Below are 18,714 nucleotides of genomic sequence, written 5' to 3' on the forward strand. Positions count from 1 at the left end.
GAACCCTTGGAAGTAACCCTCAGAGCCAAAGATTCTCAGCATCCTCGTGGACATGATGGCAGGGCCAGGTGACAAGGGCCCTGTTGACACCCATACTAACCTCTGTCCCCGAGCACTGCAGTTGCTACAACAATCTGAGGCACGTTTTAATCTACTTCCCCCAACAACCTGGGCTCTGTGGTTCTGCGCTGGCCTGGCGGCTTCTCTGCTTCCCAGACCCACTCAGGCTGGGCCAGGTGGAGCCAGGGGAACTGGGAGTCAGGGGAACTAGATGACAGTCCTCCTTCCCCTGGCAGTGTCCATGCTGGGGCCACTAGCTAATTGGTCACTCAGAGCTTGGGAGAAGGGCCCAGGCCTACCTTAGGGATGAAGAAGCCCTGCAACTCAATGTCACGGGTTGTCAAGTGAGGCACAGCTAGAGGGACAAGGTCTCCAAAACGCTGCACCTCGTGAATCACAGCCATGGTGAAGGGCATGCGGGCCTGGTCCCCCATCTCTGGCTGCCGCACCTGCCCTATCACTTCATCAATCTCCTGTTGGACGCGGCCTGGACAGACAAGCAACCCCCCAGTATATCAGCACCCAGGGGCCTGCACCCTTACCCTCTCCTATCTCAGGGCTGTGTCCAGGTTAGCAGGATATCAGGCTTATTGGGGACTGGGTCAGCTTATGCTTAGAGACACAAGAGTCCCACTTAAAATGAGGGGACCTTTTGTCTCTAAACTCTCCCTCCCCATCCCAGCTCACGCTGCACATTCAGGTGCAGGATCATGAGCAGGCCTAGGCCAGCATTGAGGTGGTCACCATCCCTGCGGTGAACAGGTCAAGCACCATGATGCGCAGGTTCTCATCATTGAAGCTGCTCTCAGGGTTCCCCTTGGCCTGGGTCAGGCAAAGAAGACAACACAGGAACAAGGAAGTCACTGGGTAATGCACAGGTCCCATCTTGCCTGGCCTCAGGCCTCACAGGACCCTCAGCCCACGTCCCCTAGCCTGTCTCAGGCAGCCCCACCTCACCTTCTCCACCTCTGCTAGGAAGGCGTCAGTCAGGTCTCGCGGTGGCTGGGCTGGGTCCCAGGTCATCCTGTGCTCCACCAACAGCTCATCCACCATGGCCTTGAAGGCCTTCTGTGCAGGGAAGACCCAGCCAGGCAGCCCTGGGATGCGCAGGAGCACTGGGACCACATTCAGCACCTGTGACAGCCACAGCGGGGACCTGGGTCCTTCTTGTGCTCCTCACTCTCCTGGACCACACTCAGGTCCCAGCCTCCCCCAGGGTGGACCCAGGCCTGCCTGTCCCACCCAGTGACCAGCTCCCTCCCCAGAGCCAGCCTCCAAGCTCTCTGCTGGCCTGGGCTGCCAGAAGGAGCAGCCCACCATGGGAATCTCGAGCTTGTGTGTTAGCTGGACAGCAGGCACGGGCTCATTTTCCTCTCCTGGAGCCCTCTGACCCTGGTCCACCTGTCCTGTTTGAGATGTGCTTAACTCCGGGCCTTCCCTCTTACAGTGTCCTTTCTAGAATGCCCTCTCCCATTGCCCCTGCATGCTAACCCTGCTTGGAATCTTGGTTGCACAGAATTGGCCCTGGATAGTACCCTAAACTCCTCACCATGGGCACAAAGCCAGAATCCTCTTTCACTGTGTCATCCAGAAGGACAAGTATCTTGGCCAAGCGTTGGTCATCATACTCAAAGCGTCGGGCATAGATGAGGGAGGAGATCACATTGCACACTGCTCTCTTCAGCAGGGACATGGGGTTAAAGGGGTTTCCTGGGTGGGGCCAGGCCAATCAGGATGTGGCTCCTGCCACCCAGGCCTGCCCATCTCATCCCCTTCCATGCCCCTCAGCCCATCACCCACCAGTCTTTTTGGCAAAGGCTGTACAGAGGCAGCTGGCCTCCTTGGTCACCAGCTGCTCCAAGGACCTCTTGCCCAGGCCAAAGTTGCGCATCGTCGACACAGAGAAGCGCCGCTGCTCACGCCAGGCATGTCCATAGGTTGCCATGATCACACCTGGGAATGTCGGGGACAGATTCTAAGCCTGAACCTGCCCTACCCTTCTCCTCCCCTGATGTCATAGGATTCCTCCTCTACTCAGGACACATGCATCTCTAGCTTTTCTCTGTAGGCCAGTGTGTCCATCCCTGTAGGTCCTGAAGTCACTGATCCCTATTTCCAGGTATCAGCCGCCCACACCAAAACATCCCCCAGTTTTCCATTTCTGCAGCTGCTGAAATTTGCCTTGAGACCGTGGTCCGAAGCCCAGGTGCTCATAGATGGGCCTCCACAGGCGGTCGGAGGTGTACTCGCTGTGGTTCACCAGCGCCTCCCGCACAGCGGCCAGCCCATTGAGCACAATGACAGGCTTCCAGGCCAGCTGCAGGCTGAACACGTCACCAAAGCGGAACCTCATCTGTAGGTAAAAGGGCCATGTATTTGTCCAGCTGAACTCCCTGCTGGGCTGCAGACCTTCGCCTCACCACAAAAGACCCAGGGACTCTGCAGTGTGCCAACTCCGGGAAGAGACCTGGTATTGACATGTGGGAACATGGGGTTGGGAGTCACACCCTGTAAAGTGGACTAACTCAGTTTGTATTCAACTTTCTGGATCCACAGCTATGACCTTGCCAATCAGGATATTGTCAATCAGGACAATAGTGCTCCACTGTACAGAGCAGGAGACAGGGTCACACAGGTGAGCAGTGAGGTGCAAGAGCCACAGAAGAAAATTTGAAGTGGGTCTCTCAATCTGTGTCCACTTCAGTTGCTGAATGATGTTGCTACTCAGGACCCTGGCCCCTCCCCATCCCCACGACCTTTCCCTCTGATGGAATCACAAGGGACTGGGGCCTACACAATTTATACCTGTCCACCTGGATCCCAAACCCAGTGCCAATCCAGTCCCAACTCCTGGCCTTTGTCCTCTCACACCTTTGCCCTTGGAAAGTTGAAAGTGTCCTCGAGCTCTGCCGTGCCCTCTCCCAGGACGCCTCTCAGCCTGCTTCCTTTCACTGCACAACTCCTGGTCCACCTTGGCTTCACTCTCAACCCATCTCTTTTTGTCCTGGGTTCCCTCCACTGTGATCCACCAGACACTCCCTGACCCTGGGTGTTGGAGGGTACTGGGGATTAATCCCAGGGGCACTTAACCACTGAGTTACATTCCCAGCCCTTTCTATTGTTTATTTTGATGTAAGCTCTCACTACATTGCTCAGTCTACCTGGAACTTGCAATCCTCCTGCCTCAGCTACTTGAGATGCTGGGATCACAGGTGTGCACCACCAAACCTGGCTCCTTTACCTTTTGGAAGGAGCTGGGCATGTTCTGGAAGTCAATCTGCAGCAGGTTGCCCAGCCCGGGCAGTGGCAGAGGGCCTGGCGGGTAGCGTGCAGCCCAGCGTTGGCGCCGGTGCATCAGGTCCACCAGGAGCAGGAAGACGGCCACGGCCACACTCAGGGCCCACAGTGCGTCCCCGGTGAGCAGCCCCATGGCTGCCGTGCTGTCCACGAGCTCCTCTGGCACACCCGGCTCCCCTGGCCACTCCAGGTACCTGGGGCCAGGGAGGAGAGTCTTGTTACACCCTGGGCACTTGACTGCCTGGGCCCTTCCCTTATAAAGGAGCTGAGGCTGCCCTTCGCCCTCTGCCTGGAGCCAACACACTCTGTTGACTGTGCAGGCAGAGAGTGCAGGGAGGGGCCAGGGCAGGGGCAGCCTCCCAGGCCCTTGGCCCTCCTGCCCTCTCCAGGTGACACCCAGGGGAGGGCATGGAGATAGGGAATCGCCCCCGTCCCTGCACCTTACTCTCTGAAGGAGGCCCAGGCTCATCACAGCACCAAGGTGTGCCTTGAGTGCCCTCCGCACCTCACAGGGCCCCCTCTCTGACGTGGCCACGCCTGCCCCTGAGCACTGCCCCTCCTTCCTTGCCTCCCCTCCCTCTCCTCAGGGCCTTCAACTCACACTTGCCATGCACACCAGCCTGGGTCCTCCATGTGTGGTGGCATAGGAGAGTCTACAATCAGGGTCTCATCCTTTCTGCTGCCCCCATTATGGTCTGGATGTGAGGTGTCCCCAGAAGCTGACATGTGAGACAATGCAAGAAGGTTCTGAGTCTTAACCCAATCAGTGAATTATTCCCCCATATGGATTAATAGACTGGTAATTGAAGAGGCAGGGTGTGGCTGGAGGAGGTGGGAATCGGGGCACAGCTTTGGGGTGTACAGTTGTATCTGGGGAATGGAGACCTCCTTCTCTGCTTCTGGATCACCATGAGCTGCTTCCCTCAGTTCCAGTCTCCCGCCATGATGCTCAGCCTCACCTCCAGCCCTGAGATATGCAGCTGGCCTTCTGTGGACTAAGACCTCTGAAACCGTGAGCCCTCAAATAAACCTTTTCCTCTACAGTCGTTCTACTTTTAGTCACAGCAGCGAAACAGCTGACTGAAACACCCCCGCCCCATTGCCCATGGCTGATGGCTCCCCCTAGGGCAGGCCTGCTCCCCGCAAGGCCCATTCCGTCTCAGACCAACCTGGCTTCAGAGGATGGCACCTTGGGTTGGACCTGAGACAAGGACCTTCCTCTAGATCCAGCCTGGCCTGAAAGGAACCTCCTCCCTGCACAGGGCCCCGGACACCAGGAGTAATCAGAGGCCAGGGAAGGAGCCCCATCATGCCTTCTAGGGACAGAGAGGCTCAGTGAGATGGCTGCCCCATTGGCTCTCATCAGGGAACTTCTGGCACCTGATGACTGAGCCCTGGTGTTAATCCTAACATAGGTCTTCCAGCCTTTCCTGATTTCTCTAAGTTTTGTGGTGTCACCTATGAAGTTTGGTCAGAGAGGTGATGGCGCTGGCTAAGCAGCTGGCCTCTAGTGTGGGCATCCAGGCCAAGTGAGCCCCTGGGCAGTAGACAGCCCCTGAGCAGCTCTGGAGTGTTTAATTGCTGGTATAAGAGTATTAAGAGGGGATCTTTCAGAGTGGCTGGATCACAAGGACTTTGTCATGGTTGGATCACGGTTACTGCAGGAGTGGGCTAGTTTTTATAGGACTAGGTTTGTTATAAATCAAGTACGGCCCACTTTCTCTCTGCCTCACGTGCTCACTTGCCCTTTGCCATGTTAGGCTCAGCATGAAGGCCCTCCACAATCAGCTCCTTGCTCTGGGACCACCCATCTTCCAGAACCATGAGCTGAACAAAGTGCTACTGCTTATAAGTTACCCGATCTCTGCTACTTTGCTACCAAAGCAGAAAATGGATTCATACAGGAGAATCCATGGATTAACTATTTGTCCACAACCTGGATAGATGGAACAAGGAAGGAGACAGAAGGGCACTATTGTAGTAGTTAACAACCCCCAAAGGGAAGTGACATCAACAGGACGGTGGGGCAGAGAACCCGGGGATGGGCCCCTCCACTGATATAACCAGTAGACTGCAAAAGAGGATCGGGATCCACCATTTCAGAAGTCGGCCTCCCGCTGGGTCAGGACAGCAACCAAGGCAGCTCTGATAAAGGCGGAGGCTGTGGCTCTTTGCTAAGGGCAAAGTCTGTGCAAACACATCCAGTCCCCTGTTCTCATGCAGAGAATGGCCTGAGTTCTTGGACCACGTGGCTGGTACCAGGGTGGGTGAAGACCTTGCCCTCCACAAATGTGAGGCTGTGCTCTGACAGGGTGGCAGACACTGAAGGACCCACAGACCTCTGCCTGGGCTGCAGAGCTCCCGGCTCTAGCAGTTTCTTTCCCAGTAGCACCCATCAGGAGAGTCAGAGGTAGTAGTAGCTCGTTTTCCCTCTTAGGAGCCAGGCGTTTAAGGCCATCTTTGTGGGAAGGTGTGTGGAGCAGGCCTCGGTGCCCGACAGGCCAGGGTGCTGGCTGGTGTTCCTATGCTGCTCCTGCCTCGGCACCAACCGCAGTGGGGCCAGGAGTGTGACCTGCCTTCCCCCAGCTCCTCTCAACTCCTTGCCCGGCACTGCCAGCCTCACTGAGGGTGTGGACAGGAAAGCACTTGGTCCTGCTCTGAGATGGGCTCCCAGTTTTCATGAAGCACTGATACCCTGAAGAGGGGAGTGACACACCCCCAGCAAACGTCTGTAAAATAATCCGAGCAGAAAAAGGAGGCCCAGCCGCTGAGCCTGGAAGTATTGGTGCAGCTCTGCTTGCTGTGGATGGCGGCCTCTTCCTGACGCAGACGCTCTGGGTGCCCATGGTCGTGCTCAGAGGCCACAGCTCCTGGACAGCGAGGCTGCCAACAAAGTGGGAGAACTTGGGAGTTTTGAGAAAGAATTTTTACTTTGAATCCACATCTGCAACACGAAGAAACTGTATGGGGTTTGCTTTGCCCCTTTAAATATCAGAATCATTGTTTAAGGAAACAGTGGCGAGGGTCCCCTCCTGTCACTGTGAAATCAGCATTTGTACTGCTTCCCTTATCCGGAATTACAGTTTACAAAGGAAATGCTTCCATTTCCTATAAAATATAAACCTCAAAAGAAAAAGAATCATCTACAGTTCACTGACTGAACTCAGGGACAGTGGAGCAGAAAACTCAGCAACCTCAGTCAACAAGGAATACATGCTCTGCAGAAGTAGTTTTCACCAAGTCCTGAATGTGGGGTGGGGTGCTGTCTGTGGGGAGGCACGCCTGGCGCCCTGGGTACGATGCTCAGCACTGGGAGAGAAAAGGTCGCACACGGTCAGCTCCAGCCTTGATATAAAAATGAGCAATTTCTGGGGAAGGTAAGAATTCTATTTCCAGAGATGTCAGGGCAAAGCCCTCCCAATGCCCAGGCGGGGGTGGAATCACAAAACAGAAAGAAACAGGAAAGTATGGCTGGTTCACAGAGGGGAAAAATGTGATAGAAACCATCCCTGCAGAAATCTAGACACTGGAATTTTTGACAAGAATGTAAGTGTTAAAAGAATCCAAGGACAAAGGACTGAAGGGAAAAGGAGGCAAGGTAATGTAGGAGAAAACAGAAAATGCCACCAAGGAAAACATGTAAACAACCAAACAGAAAATACGTAGCTGACAGCTGTGCGGAAACTGGGTCTGATCCTCAGCACCACATAAAAACTTAAAAAAAGTCTTGTGTCCATCTACAACTAAAAAATTAAAATAAAATAAAGAAATTATGGACCTGAAAAGTACAATGAAGGAAACAAAAACCCAGTCAATGGGTTCCACTGCAGTGTGGGCATCTGCCAGGCTGCCCACATCTAAACACCACAGACTGGTGGCTTAAAGAACATGAATGTACTTTGTCACAATTCCAGAGGCTAAAAGTCCCAGATCAAGCTTCAGCAGGGGACGTTTCTGATAGGGTCTCTCTTCCTGGCTCACAGTCAGCTGCCTTCCTGTTGTGTTGTAATGTGGCAAAGAATGCAGGGTGGGTGCGGGTCCAGCTCTGCTGTCTCTCCTTAGAAGCTAATCCTAGTGGATCTGGCCCCTCTTGTATGTCCTTGTTTACATGAACTATCTCTGTAAAGGCCCTACCTCCAAATAGTCCACGGATGCACTTGTGGGGAGGGGCTACACAACCACGGACTCCATAACAAACCTTCTCTGACCAGGCACAAGAAGGGATCAATGAATTCAAGGTAAGACCCTGAAGCCATCCAGTATGAGGAGCAAAATGAAAACCTAAGTAGACCTGAAGGCCCTCAGGCTTCCAGTACAAGCACCACAGTGGACTCAGAGGAAGAGAGAACAGGAACAAGGATATGAAGAAAAAATGCTGAACATTTGTTCAGCAATCTGGCCCAAAACAGAAACACACGAAAGAAGCTCTGTGAAATCAAAGCAGCTAAACCCAAAGACACCCCCATAGACCCGGGGCATCACATACTGGAAACACAGAGCCACAGAGAGACTTGTCCTCACTGCATCACAGCCCACGGATTCCTTCAACCAATAAATACCACGCTGCTGCTGTGTGTCAGGCACCGTCCTAGGCGCTGATGATGGGGAACTTCAGTCCTAATAAGGTTGATATTCTGGGGACAGAGGCCATAAAACACTGAACATTGAATATGCGGCACTCGGGGCGCGCGGAGAGGCCGCAACACAGTTGGCTGCGGGGGCTGCAGGGGCTGCAGAGCTGGAGGCCGGGGCTGGGAACATTCCACACACTCTGACCGGGAAGAGCAGGTGATAAGCCGCGTGCACTGTGCAGAGGAGGTCAGGCAGAGTCAGGCGCGGGTCCCCGAGGCCCGGGGCCGCAGGGACAGAGGGGACGCACGAACTACGAGGCCTGGGCAACCTGGGTACGATGCTCAGCACTGGGAGAGAAAAGGTCGCACACGGTCAGCTCCAGCCTTGATATAAAAATGAGCAATTTCTGGGGAAGGTAAGAATTTTATTTCCAGAGTTGTCAGGGCAAAGCCCTCCCAATGCCCAGGCGGGGGTGGAATCACAAAACAGAAAGAAACAGGAAAGTATGGCTGGTTCACAGAGGGGAAAAATGTGATTTTTGAGAGGCCATGACTCTCAGCCTTCTGCTCTATGGGTGCCAACGCGGGTCCTCCGACCCTGACAGCAAACACGAGACAGCCACGGCGTGACACAGGAGACCTGGCTACCGCCCCCTGCTCCCACTCGCTCCTCTGGCCAGCTGGATCGGCAGGAGCGCGCAGCTTGGTGGGGGAGAGTCACACAGGCCGCGCCCCTCGCCCGCCCGCCGCAGCGGAGGTCTTGCCCTCGAGCGTCCCGGGCTGCGCCTCGCTGCTTCATCCGAGAGCAGCTCCCCATACCTGCAGGAGACGGGCGGCCTGGGCTGGCGGCGAGGGGTGCAGCTGGCAGAGAGCAAGAGACGCGAGGGTGCGGAAACCTCCGCCTGCTCACAGGCCTGAGGTGCTTCTGGCCCTCGTTGACCCCGCTCCCTCCCAGAGGCCTCTGGGACTCGTAGTCTGCTCATTGCCCCGCCCCCGCCCAGAGGCTTCTGGGACTCGTAGTCTTCCCGTTACCTCGCCCCTGCCCCAGTTTACCCTGGGACTTGTAGTCCATGTGGAGTTCAGAGGTCCCAGGGACTTGGAGACCACCCTTGTGCCCAGAGGCTTCCACGCTCTGGCTACGGACCCCTGGTACTTGTCGTCCAATCTGTGCACCTAGTTACCTCTAGGACTTGGTGGCCAACTCTTCTACCAGAGGCCACAGGACTGGTACTATGCCTATGTGCACAGGTGTTCCTGGGCTCTTCGTAGGACAAGGCCCCCTCAGTGGCACTATGCCCACAGCTGGTATTAAGGGGACAAGTTGAAAAGCCATGAAGACGCAGCTCATCACATACCAGAAACCTAAATGAGAGCCACAGTTTTTCATCAGAGGTCGCCAGACCCAAAGACACACAATCACAGGTTACAAGCCTGAAAGAAAATAGACTGTCAACCGGAGTATGTGACAAAACCGTCCATTACAAAAGAAGATGAAATAAAGACATTTCCAGATAAACACTGAGGGAGTTCATTATTAGTGGGCCTTGTTAAGACAGAATGCGCAAAGAAATCTCCAGAGACAAACTCTCGTGTTCCGAAAACAAAGCTTATTGACAGGAAAAGCCTGCCAGGCTGCCCAGTTGAGTGGCACAGCAGACAGAGTTATCTTAATAGGGTTTTTAATGTCCTTCAACAAGGAATAAGTGTTAGGTGCAGGGCAGGGTGAACTAAGTTGTCTGCAGGGCAGGCTGAATGAATGTTAGCTGCAGGATAACCCAGGCACTCAAACCCCACTGTCTGGTCCTTTATCACCTGTTTGCATCAAGTCTGAACACTCAATCCCACTCAAGGCTGAACACTCGACCCTCACCCTTCGGGTGCAACAGAAACCCACTTCTGACCCCTGTGCCATCTGCCTGTAGGCAGAGGATGACACCCTTAGCAACTACTGTATGATCCAATCACTGTACGCCAACAAGGAAGCTTGCAGACCCAGAAATCCCATCAGATTTTGGCTATAAAAACTCCCTCCTGCCAGGACCCCCTCTCTTGCTCTCTCTTTCTTCTCTTGCTTTCATTCTCTCTCCCTCTCACCCTCTCTCTTGCTCTCTTTTTTCTCTTGTGTTCCCCCTCTCTCTCTCTCTTCTCTCTTTCCCTGCTCTCTTTCTCTCTCTTTTCTTCTCTTTTGCACGCTGCAATAAAGATCTCTTGGTGGCTCCAAGTACCGTGGTCACTTTCCTTTCAATAAAAGCAAGCCGGACATGGCCTGGAGTGTAGCAGCTAGAATTGACCTTGAATGCAGGGGGCTAGGCAATAACAGAATTTTGTACTTAGGGACCTTGGAAGGAGCGGTGGTTATTGTCACATCAGGCGGGGCAGGCAGCGGTCAAAGGAGGCAGATTTAAAAGGGCCTCTGAACAGGCTTTATTGAGATCTCACTCCCGGGCGGAACTCAATCAGACCCACAGAGGGGACAGGGGAAGGGTCTGAGGAGAAACCGCGTGGAAGCTCGACCGGACTGGACTTTTATGGGGCTTACAGCTGGAAGGGAAGGGCTCGGGACAGGAAAAGGTGTTCTTAGGGTCCCTTGCCCCCTTGGAGTTGGTCAGGGGAGTTGGCTGAACTCCAGGATTGGCCAGGGGGGTCCTGCTGATTGACAGACGTTAGTCAGGAGATCTGGCTGATTGACAAGTATTTCCGCCGGCATCTGATTGATGTTCTTTTCCGGCGCGGGCTGCTTTGTTCTAAGTTGCCAGTAAGTCACCACCAAGTCACCACCACCAACCTAACAGTTATGGGAACAGGGTATCTTAAGTTTCTTTTCCTTGGAAGTTGATAAGTTTCAGTTTCGAGTCAAGATGGAGGCCAAAGCCAATGTGGAGTTACTAATGTCTAGGATATCCCATCATTCCCCGCTCTGTGTTTTATTATGATAGAAGGCTGGAGGTCAGTCTTCTATAACTACATCCTGCTGGGAAGGGGCAGTGCAGTGGTCTCTGGGCAAAAGGTGTGGGGGCCTTGGGGTTAGGGATTTTTAGACTTTCCAGGTGTGATTGTTCTGTAACCTTCTGGGAGTCTCTCAGGATGGAGTCTCGTGTAGTTACCCAAAACCATTTGGTTGACCATCTGTTTGGTGAAAATCTTTATCTGGTCCATCAGGAAATTCTGGAGACAGTTGAGGATGCAAGGACTACGAGAATCATTAGAAAATGCCCAGTGAGGGGGGCTATCCAGGGCCAGAAGCACCCTAGGAGGCCCATACCCAAACAAGAGTCGTCTCTTTTAGCTATTTTTGTGGCCAGTTTTTTTTTTTTTTTAAGTTCTTCGACTGTGTCCCTAACTATGTTGGATTCTTTGACATAAAAACAGCATTCCTCCTGGAGAAAGACACATAGGCCTCCTTTTTTTCCCCAGCATAAGGTCAAGCGCCTGTGGATTTTGAAGGGCCATAGCCACCAGGAAGCCCACCTGATTATGTAAAGTCAGCACTAAGTCAGTGCCCTATTGGGTATCTGTAATAACTGGTGCCATCTATTTTTATCATGAATAGAGGTTTCTAATTCTGTTGCTCTTGTATTAGCCCTGGTGGGTGTTTTTAGCCCTATGAGTAAGGGAATAACTTGAGGGCTCTTCTAGGTCAGGTGTGTGTTGTTATTGGAATGGATAGACTTTGGTTGTGGGGTTAAACGTCTGTTTGGGAAGTAAAGAAAATTAAGGTATGGGGCCAATTTATGAGTTTCGCAAAGGATAAAAATCCTGAGAAGTTAGAGGCCATGAGGGCATGGCACTGACATAAGTGTACCTCTTAAGTTTTATTTAAAAGAATTATTGTTTTCTTTTAAAATGCCCATGTGTGCCTGTGTTTTACTCTCCTGCCAGGTGTTTAAGACCAAGTTGGTTAAAAATTGACCTTGTTCCTCCCTGCTATAAGAGTCAGCTGAGTTTCCATAGAGGTCACTCTTGAGAAACTTGAGAGTAGCTTCTTAGCTCTACTAGTGCCATTTACGCTAGGATGGGTCAAGGTCTCGCTGACCAAATGGATTCCCTTGGAAGCATCAGGGATGTTTCCTTTCTCCAATGACCCTCCTCTTTGTAGCAGGTGCATGGATTGGCTTTCTGTTCTCCAGTGGTCTCATTAATCTCCCTGATTGGGAGGTCATGTGGCCCAGAGTTGTAGAGCCCCTTAGAGAAGCACTCTCATTCCCTGGGTTTAGGCTGACTCAGAGGGCAAGAGCCCAATATTGGTTTTCTTGGTTCCCCTTTTCCTAACTTTAATCTTTAAGCCTTGGTGTTAAACATCCATCAAGCCAGTCTTACCATTCTTAAAGTAAGAGTATTGGGCTTTAACTTTAATGTCAATAACCTTATAGTCTCGGGCTGGGATGGTGGCTCAGCGGTAGAGCGCTTGCCTAGCATGTGTGAGGCCCTGGGTTCGACCCTCAGCACCACATAAAAATAAATAAATAAAAATAAAGGCATTGTGTCCAACTACAACTAAAAAACAAATATTTTAAAAATAACCTTATAGTCTTTTACCCCTTAATTAAATAATTTGGGTCTGTATCTGTACTGGAAGTTAGCCTTATATCCTATTTGTTTAGTAGGTGATATATCTTAAACTAACTCAGGTTCGGTGTTCTTGAAGCAGTACCTCTGCAAAACATTAACAGGCAACAGTTATAAAGTTCACAAGGAAAACACAAAATGAAATTAACAAGAGTAAAAATATGTTCAGATTGTGTAATAGCTAGCTTGAATTTTGGCTGCCTTGTACATTATAACCCTGTTTGAGATTATAGTAATCTTTATAACAAGTATCAATCTTCAGAACATAACTTTAAATGAGCTTAGGTCTATCTACTTTGAGATTATCTTAACATGGAGTATCGTGAGGGAATCTGAATTGAGGTGAGGTGGGGATCTTGGCAAATTTTAGGAAAAGTGTTTTAGCTTCAAAATTAATCCTTGTTTCTTTCTAAATGTCATTTTACAAAGTTTGTATATAATATTTCTTGAGTCTATATGAACATAGTTAACATAATATTACATTTAGAACATGAGTCAGAGAAAGGCTGAGAGAGCATGTATCGTTCTTCTGTGTGGATAAGGGGCAATGTATTTTCATGTTTTACAATATTACCTTTAAATAGATTAGGTTCTCCTTATTATCTTTTAAAAATGTATTCAAATTTCAATTTCAGTGTGACAGGTAACACAAAATTGCATATATAACTTGCTGACAACTGGTTACTTTATCCAGCTATGAAACATTAAGTGACATGAGTAAATATCAACCCAGTTTGTTATTTCTATAGAAATCTGAGAAAATTTAGAATGCAGGGTGTATGGTAACAATAATCATATGTCTGTATGGGTTAATAAAATTAAAGGATAGCCTTAAATCTCTTATACATTTAGGACACAGTGTTAATGATCAGAAATTGACTTACAGTAAACAGACATAAGACAGATCTTTAAATAACAGTGTGACCCTTCTATGGCCCTGTAGAAAAGAGAGAGCAGTTATTGGTTAACTTGCAGGTAAGCTTATATAAACTTTGATTTTATAAACTTTTAAATAACATTTAGATAAGGCTTGGACAGATATGTATACATACACCTAGTCACTTATGTTTGGGGTATGTATTGTTATAATTTAAATGACAACCAATTATAAAGTAATCATTTAAGACTTTCAAACAGATGCAAAGCCTAATTTTTTAAGACTTAGGTTCCTCAAGTAATGAAACCTAACAAATACAAATACAAGAAAATTATCTCGATAGATACGAGTGAACCAATGTTTTAGACTACTTCCTGTCAGTACACCAAGTTTCAAATAACTGTGCTAATAAAAGACCCCCGACAAATGTAAACTTCACAAACCAGCCCAGGTCTCTTCCTGGATGTGTGAAGTCGGCTGAGTGTGGGAGGGAAGGTTGGTAAGGGAAGAAGTAGGTCTCTTTTCATGCCCTCAGAGGGCTTGCTGTAAAGCCCTTTGCTGTCCAAGCATAGTGGAAGTTTAGCATGTCCTTGATATCTGTGCCCCGGGGGCTGTCGGAGTCAGGTTTCAGGCCAAAGTCTGCTGGCAACCCTAGAGAGTTGCCCCAGCCAGATGCCCTCTGTCACCTTGAGCCTTCCTCGTGCCACGCACCAAAATTCTCCCAAACAGCAGTTGATACTCGGTACCCCTGAGGGCTGTTGGAGTTAGGCTTTAGTCCCAAGACCTCACACAGCACCAGAGAGTGACCCTGGCTGGCCAGATTCAATTATCCTGGGTGTCTGCCTCTCTCCCACACCAAATTTCTTCCTTATAAAGTGGAGAGCAAAGGGTACGGGTTGGGAAAGCAGTGAGTTTAGAGATTGAGTGGTAGCATGCAGGAGTTTCAGAGGACCTTGGGGGTGCTGGACAGTCACTTTCCTGGCCTCATCAGCTGTTTAACTGACCGTGGAGGAAGGGAAGGGTTACGGAACATTATCTTGCTCTCGGTTCCTGGTCAGGGAACCAATCCAATCACAAACAGACTTTTTGAGATTCAGCCTTGCAAACCTCCTGTGACTTAATAAAACATTTGTAGTTCGTTTATATCCTTAGTTTTGTCTTCTTTTTTTATGCTAATTTTATTTTATTTTTTTATTTTTTTTAATTTATTTTTTTTATTGGTTGTTCAAAACATTACAATTTTGCCTTCTTTCATCTTAGATTTTAGCAAAAAAATATTAATTTACCAGACAAAATATTTTTTTCATTTAGAAACCTTTTTTGACCTTTAAATTTTTCATATTAAAATATGTTTGCATACCTATAACCTTTTATCTCTTTTAGTTTTAGACCTTTTCTTCTGGTGTCCTGTTACCCTTGCCTGTTAGAGGCCGTGCCTTTGGGCACCTTTAACTCAGTGCCTGACTGTTCAGACTCCTAATCATATCATTGAATAAATGTCCATACATACAGAATCTCTTTCATATATTTTACCTCTGACAGATTAATTTTTAATTGTAAGATTGTATAATTACCTGCAAAACCATTTAAAGACCAGATAGTGATAGTGAAGCATCTTAAACAGGCCCATACCTATAGGTGGCCCAAGATTTTAAGAGACTGCCGTAGTCTGGCTGGGCACAATTCAGGAGCCACTTGTCAAAAGAAACGAACTTTATTTTTAGAACCACACACGCCAAACAAAACAGCTCCTCAGGAAAAACCTTCAGAGCCCAACTGCCACCACCGGCTTCCCACAAGCCTCTCAACCTCCCCCACTCCTCCTGCTCTTGAGGCCGATTGGCTGGGTCGCGTGGGCGGAGCCAAAAAAAGTCCCCCAATGAGCAGCTCCATTGTCTGAAAGGGCGGGGAAACAGCCCAATGAGCATCACCGCAGAGGAGCCAATCAGCTAGAAGTTGCTGGGGCCGCTGTGAGCCAATCATCAGCTGGCAGTCTGAAAGTTTGCTGGGGCCCCTTGGCTGTGGCTCTCAACAAGAGACTACTGATAAGATCAATGTAACATGGCCCTCATGCTAAAGGGCCAGTAACAGATAAACAAGAAAGAATTACCAAAACCATGTCTGACAGGCGAGAACCTTTGGAAGCAGAAAAACCTGTACATACAAATTTCTTTTTTAGCTCAGGTAGTGAAGGACACAGGGCAGGTGGAGGGTGTGGGACCCCTGCAGCTGGCTCAGAAGCTGCTCTCTCCTCCCTGCCGACCTGACTCCCAGAGCCAGGAGTCCAGGAGTTTTGACCTTCAGGGACCTAAAGTCTGGTGCCATCAGGTTCAAATAAAATAGGAGTATTTCATGTTGTGAGTTTTTCAGAACATACATGACAGTAGAATTTTAACCCTTCATTATCTTGATTTTAGTGATGACCGGAAACAAAGCAATCTTCAATGTTACATTGAGCGACAATTGAACTTTATGTGCAGAAAGAAATGAAAGTTTCAAAAAAACACTGTCAAAAGTTTGGGGAAAATTCAGCAAAGTAGAGGATACAAAGTCAGCATGCACAAATCAGCTGTGCAAATTACCTGAGAATGAAATTATAATTTTATCTAAAATACTATCAAGTAAAATAAAATAAATGAAGGAAATCAGTAATCCAAGGACGTCCAAGATGTATATAGCAAAAACTAGAAAAAATTGCAAAGAAAGATAGAGAAGACATAAATAAATATTGAATAAATAAAATAGAGAAATCAAAGAAGAATTAATAAACGAAAAGAAATACTTTATTGTTCATGGATTGATACTTGCATATCAACAGATTAACATTCAGGGCTGGGGCTTCGGTTCAGTCAGAGAGCACTTGCCCAGCTTGCATGAGGTCTTGGGATGGATCCCCAGCATCACAAGGAAAAAAAAAGATTAAATTCAAAATTTGAGGCACAGATTTTACGGAATGCCTATAGTTACTGGACAGCCATAAAGGGAAAAATGGTTTCTCAAACCATTTTTTGGGACCATCTGTACACAGCTGAAGTAATCAAATCCGTGTGGTACTGGCAGGAGGAAAGACAAACACAACAAATGAGATTCCTGGAAATAAATCTTTCTGGACAGTCATGTGACAAGTGTGGACATATAATGACGCTCCACCACATATACATGAACCTAAAATGCTCCTATCACCTGGTCACATTGAACTCAACATTGAGCACAACTGCCTCCGCCATTCAGTACAGTGACCTGCGCACAGGCGTGGCCTAGGAGGAGGAGGAGGCGCTATCACCAGGCCCAGGTGTGTAGGGGACTGCACCTGGGTGTATGCAGGTAAGCCCTGTGGTTCTGCAAACAAGGAATCGCCTGACAACACAGGCCTCAGAACATTCCCCACATTAACCCTTTCACTCCATGTGGTCAGATGATTTCCAACAACGGTGCCGACACCATTCCACGGGAAAGCACAGCCCCCTCCAGAAACGGTGCTGGGAAAACTGCACGTCCACACGCACAGGAGTGCAGCCACCCTCAGCCGGCACATATGCAAAATTAACATTCGATCAAAGTCCCCACGTATGAGCTCAAAAACCACGAGGACAAATTGGACTTCATGAAAATTGAACCCTTTGGGCATGGGAGGCCGCTCTCCACAGAGGGAGAAGGCCACACAGAGTGGGAGAAGATGACCACAAGAAGCACCTCTAACTAGAGCAAGGCCCTGCGCCCGTGGAGAACAGACCACCCCTCACCCACCAGGACGCCTCCTACCAGAGGACAAGCACCAGCTGGCACGGGGGCCACGCTGGTCTTCCCAGCTACCCAGGAGCCTGAGGCAGGAGGATCACAAGTTCAAGACCAGCCTCAGCAACTTAGCGAGGCCCTGTCTCAGTAAATCAGAAACGGCTGGGCAGGTGGCTCAGAGGCAGAGCTCTTGTCCTAGAAGGCACAAGGCCCTGGGCTCAGCCCAGTACAGCAAGAGAGGAAGAAAGGCAGGCAGGAGGGGGAGGAACCAACCACAGAAAACAAGGGCTGCCAGCTTGGGCAGGGCGTGGAGCCCTGTGCTCTGGGCGGGAACCTCAATGGTAGAGCCACCGCGGGAAACAGCACAGTGGGCCTCAAAGATGGAAAGAGACTTGCACCGGGAGCCAGAATTCCACTTCTGAGCCTATGTCCACAGGAGTTGGAGGAGGGTCTCACAGACACCGCTGTACCCCCACGGTCACGGCTGCAGGTGGAGGCCAGTGTCCTCTGGCAGGTGAGTGGGTCAGGAAAGCAGGGGACAGGAGCCCTTATCCACAGAGACCCACCCCAGGGCCCCAGGGGATGCCTGAAGCTGCGCACGAGCCACGCTGCACACTGTGCTGCTGTCCCTACCCACTCGTGCCCACCAGGAGGGTTAATTTGTAGCCTGGGCACAGCAGGGACGATAACACGGCTGACCCGGGAGCTGGCCAGCAGCGCCCTGCAGTGAGGGTCTGTGGGCTTGGTCTCCTGCCAAGTATCTCACTGTCCGCACCTGCCCTTCACCCTTACTCTACAGTGGGAGACTAATACCTGTACCTTAATACCCAGGTGATAAGATGAAGTGATGCAAGCTAATTTATAAATTAGATGTAGTTAATAACAAAAACTGATAAGAGAACTATTAACAACTACACACCAGGAAATGAAAGCTATTGGAACGTGGTCCCTTTCTGTCAGAACATCTTATTATACCTCACGTGTCCTTTAACTCTTACAATGGTGTGAGGTGCTGTGCCACCTGGGTGGTGAAATGAAGTGACAGTTGTGTTGTGATGTGGCATTAGGCTATTATTGACCTTTTTACTTGAAGACAAGCACTGGAGTGTCCTATAGTTGAGCTGATCACCAAGACCCCTACAAAGTGACTAATGGGCTAGTAGCAAATACTAGCTCTGGGCAAAAGCATCATTCATGTCTGTAATGAGCAGGATGAAGGGAGAAGTCAGGAGATTTCATTGATCTCTTCAGAATGGCATCCAACTTAAAATTCACAAATTGTTTATTACTGGAATTTTCCACATATGACTTTTTGGACTGTGGTTGTCCATTCTTATATGAAACCAAGGAAAGAGGAACAGGGATACAGAGGGACTACTGTGCAAAGAAATGTTATTCTGCTTAAAAAGGAAGGAAGCCCTGGTGCCTGCTATGGCATGGACGAACTTTGAGTACATTACCTTTGGGGAAATAAACCAGTCATAAAAGATGTGGATGATTCCATCATACACAGGAGCTTGTCAGGGGTCAAGATTGGACCAAGAAATCAAGTGGCAGCCACAAGACAGGCTTATTGTATATCAGGGTTCCAATTGGAGGCAGGTTGGG

The 18,714-nt window shown here is 49.6% G+C and overlaps 1 protein-coding gene and 1 long non-coding RNA gene across 2 annotated transcripts in view; both read right to left on the reverse strand.

The window, feature by feature from the left end:
• LOC124083039 (cytochrome P450 2D17-like) overlaps nucleotides 1-8,915 on the reverse strand; it is a 9,394-nt gene extending 479 nt beyond the window's left edge. Inside the window, 11 exon segments of the mRNA XM_058574322.1 lie at nucleotides 337-547; nucleotides 748-789; nucleotides 792-882; nucleotides 1,018-1,194; nucleotides 1,610-1,770; nucleotides 1,861-2,013; nucleotides 2,242-2,413; nucleotides 3,302-3,551; nucleotides 3,959-4,076; nucleotides 6,074-6,240; nucleotides 8,748-8,915. Coding sequence (XP_058430305.1) covers nucleotides 337-547; nucleotides 748-789; nucleotides 792-882; nucleotides 1,018-1,194; nucleotides 1,610-1,770; nucleotides 1,861-2,013; nucleotides 2,242-2,413; nucleotides 3,302-3,551; nucleotides 3,959-4,076; nucleotides 6,074-6,240; nucleotides 8,748-8,911 — 1,706 coding nt within the window. The 5' untranslated portion in view covers nucleotides 8,912-8,915.
• Nucleotides 8,916-10,328: 1,413 nt separating this feature from the next.
• On the reverse strand, nucleotides 10,329-14,523 carry LOC124082785 (uncharacterized). Its single transcript, XR_006848476.2, has 3 exons — nucleotides 13,815-14,523; nucleotides 13,379-13,431; nucleotides 10,329-10,713 (listed from the first exon to the last, which is right to left on the reverse strand). It is a non-coding gene; the product is annotated as an uncharacterized LOC124082785 (long non-coding RNA).
• Nucleotides 14,524-18,714: the final 4,191 nt, after the last annotated feature.

The sequence above is a fragment of the Marmota monax genome, unplaced genomic scaffold (assembly GCF_021218885.2).
Source record: "Marmota monax isolate L192 unplaced genomic scaffold, Marmota_monax_Labrador192_F-V1.1 WCK01_AAM20220418_F8-fsc00051, whole genome shotgun sequence".
In the NCBI taxonomy this organism is placed as follows: domain Eukaryota; kingdom Metazoa; phylum Chordata; class Mammalia; order Rodentia; family Sciuridae; genus Marmota; species Marmota monax.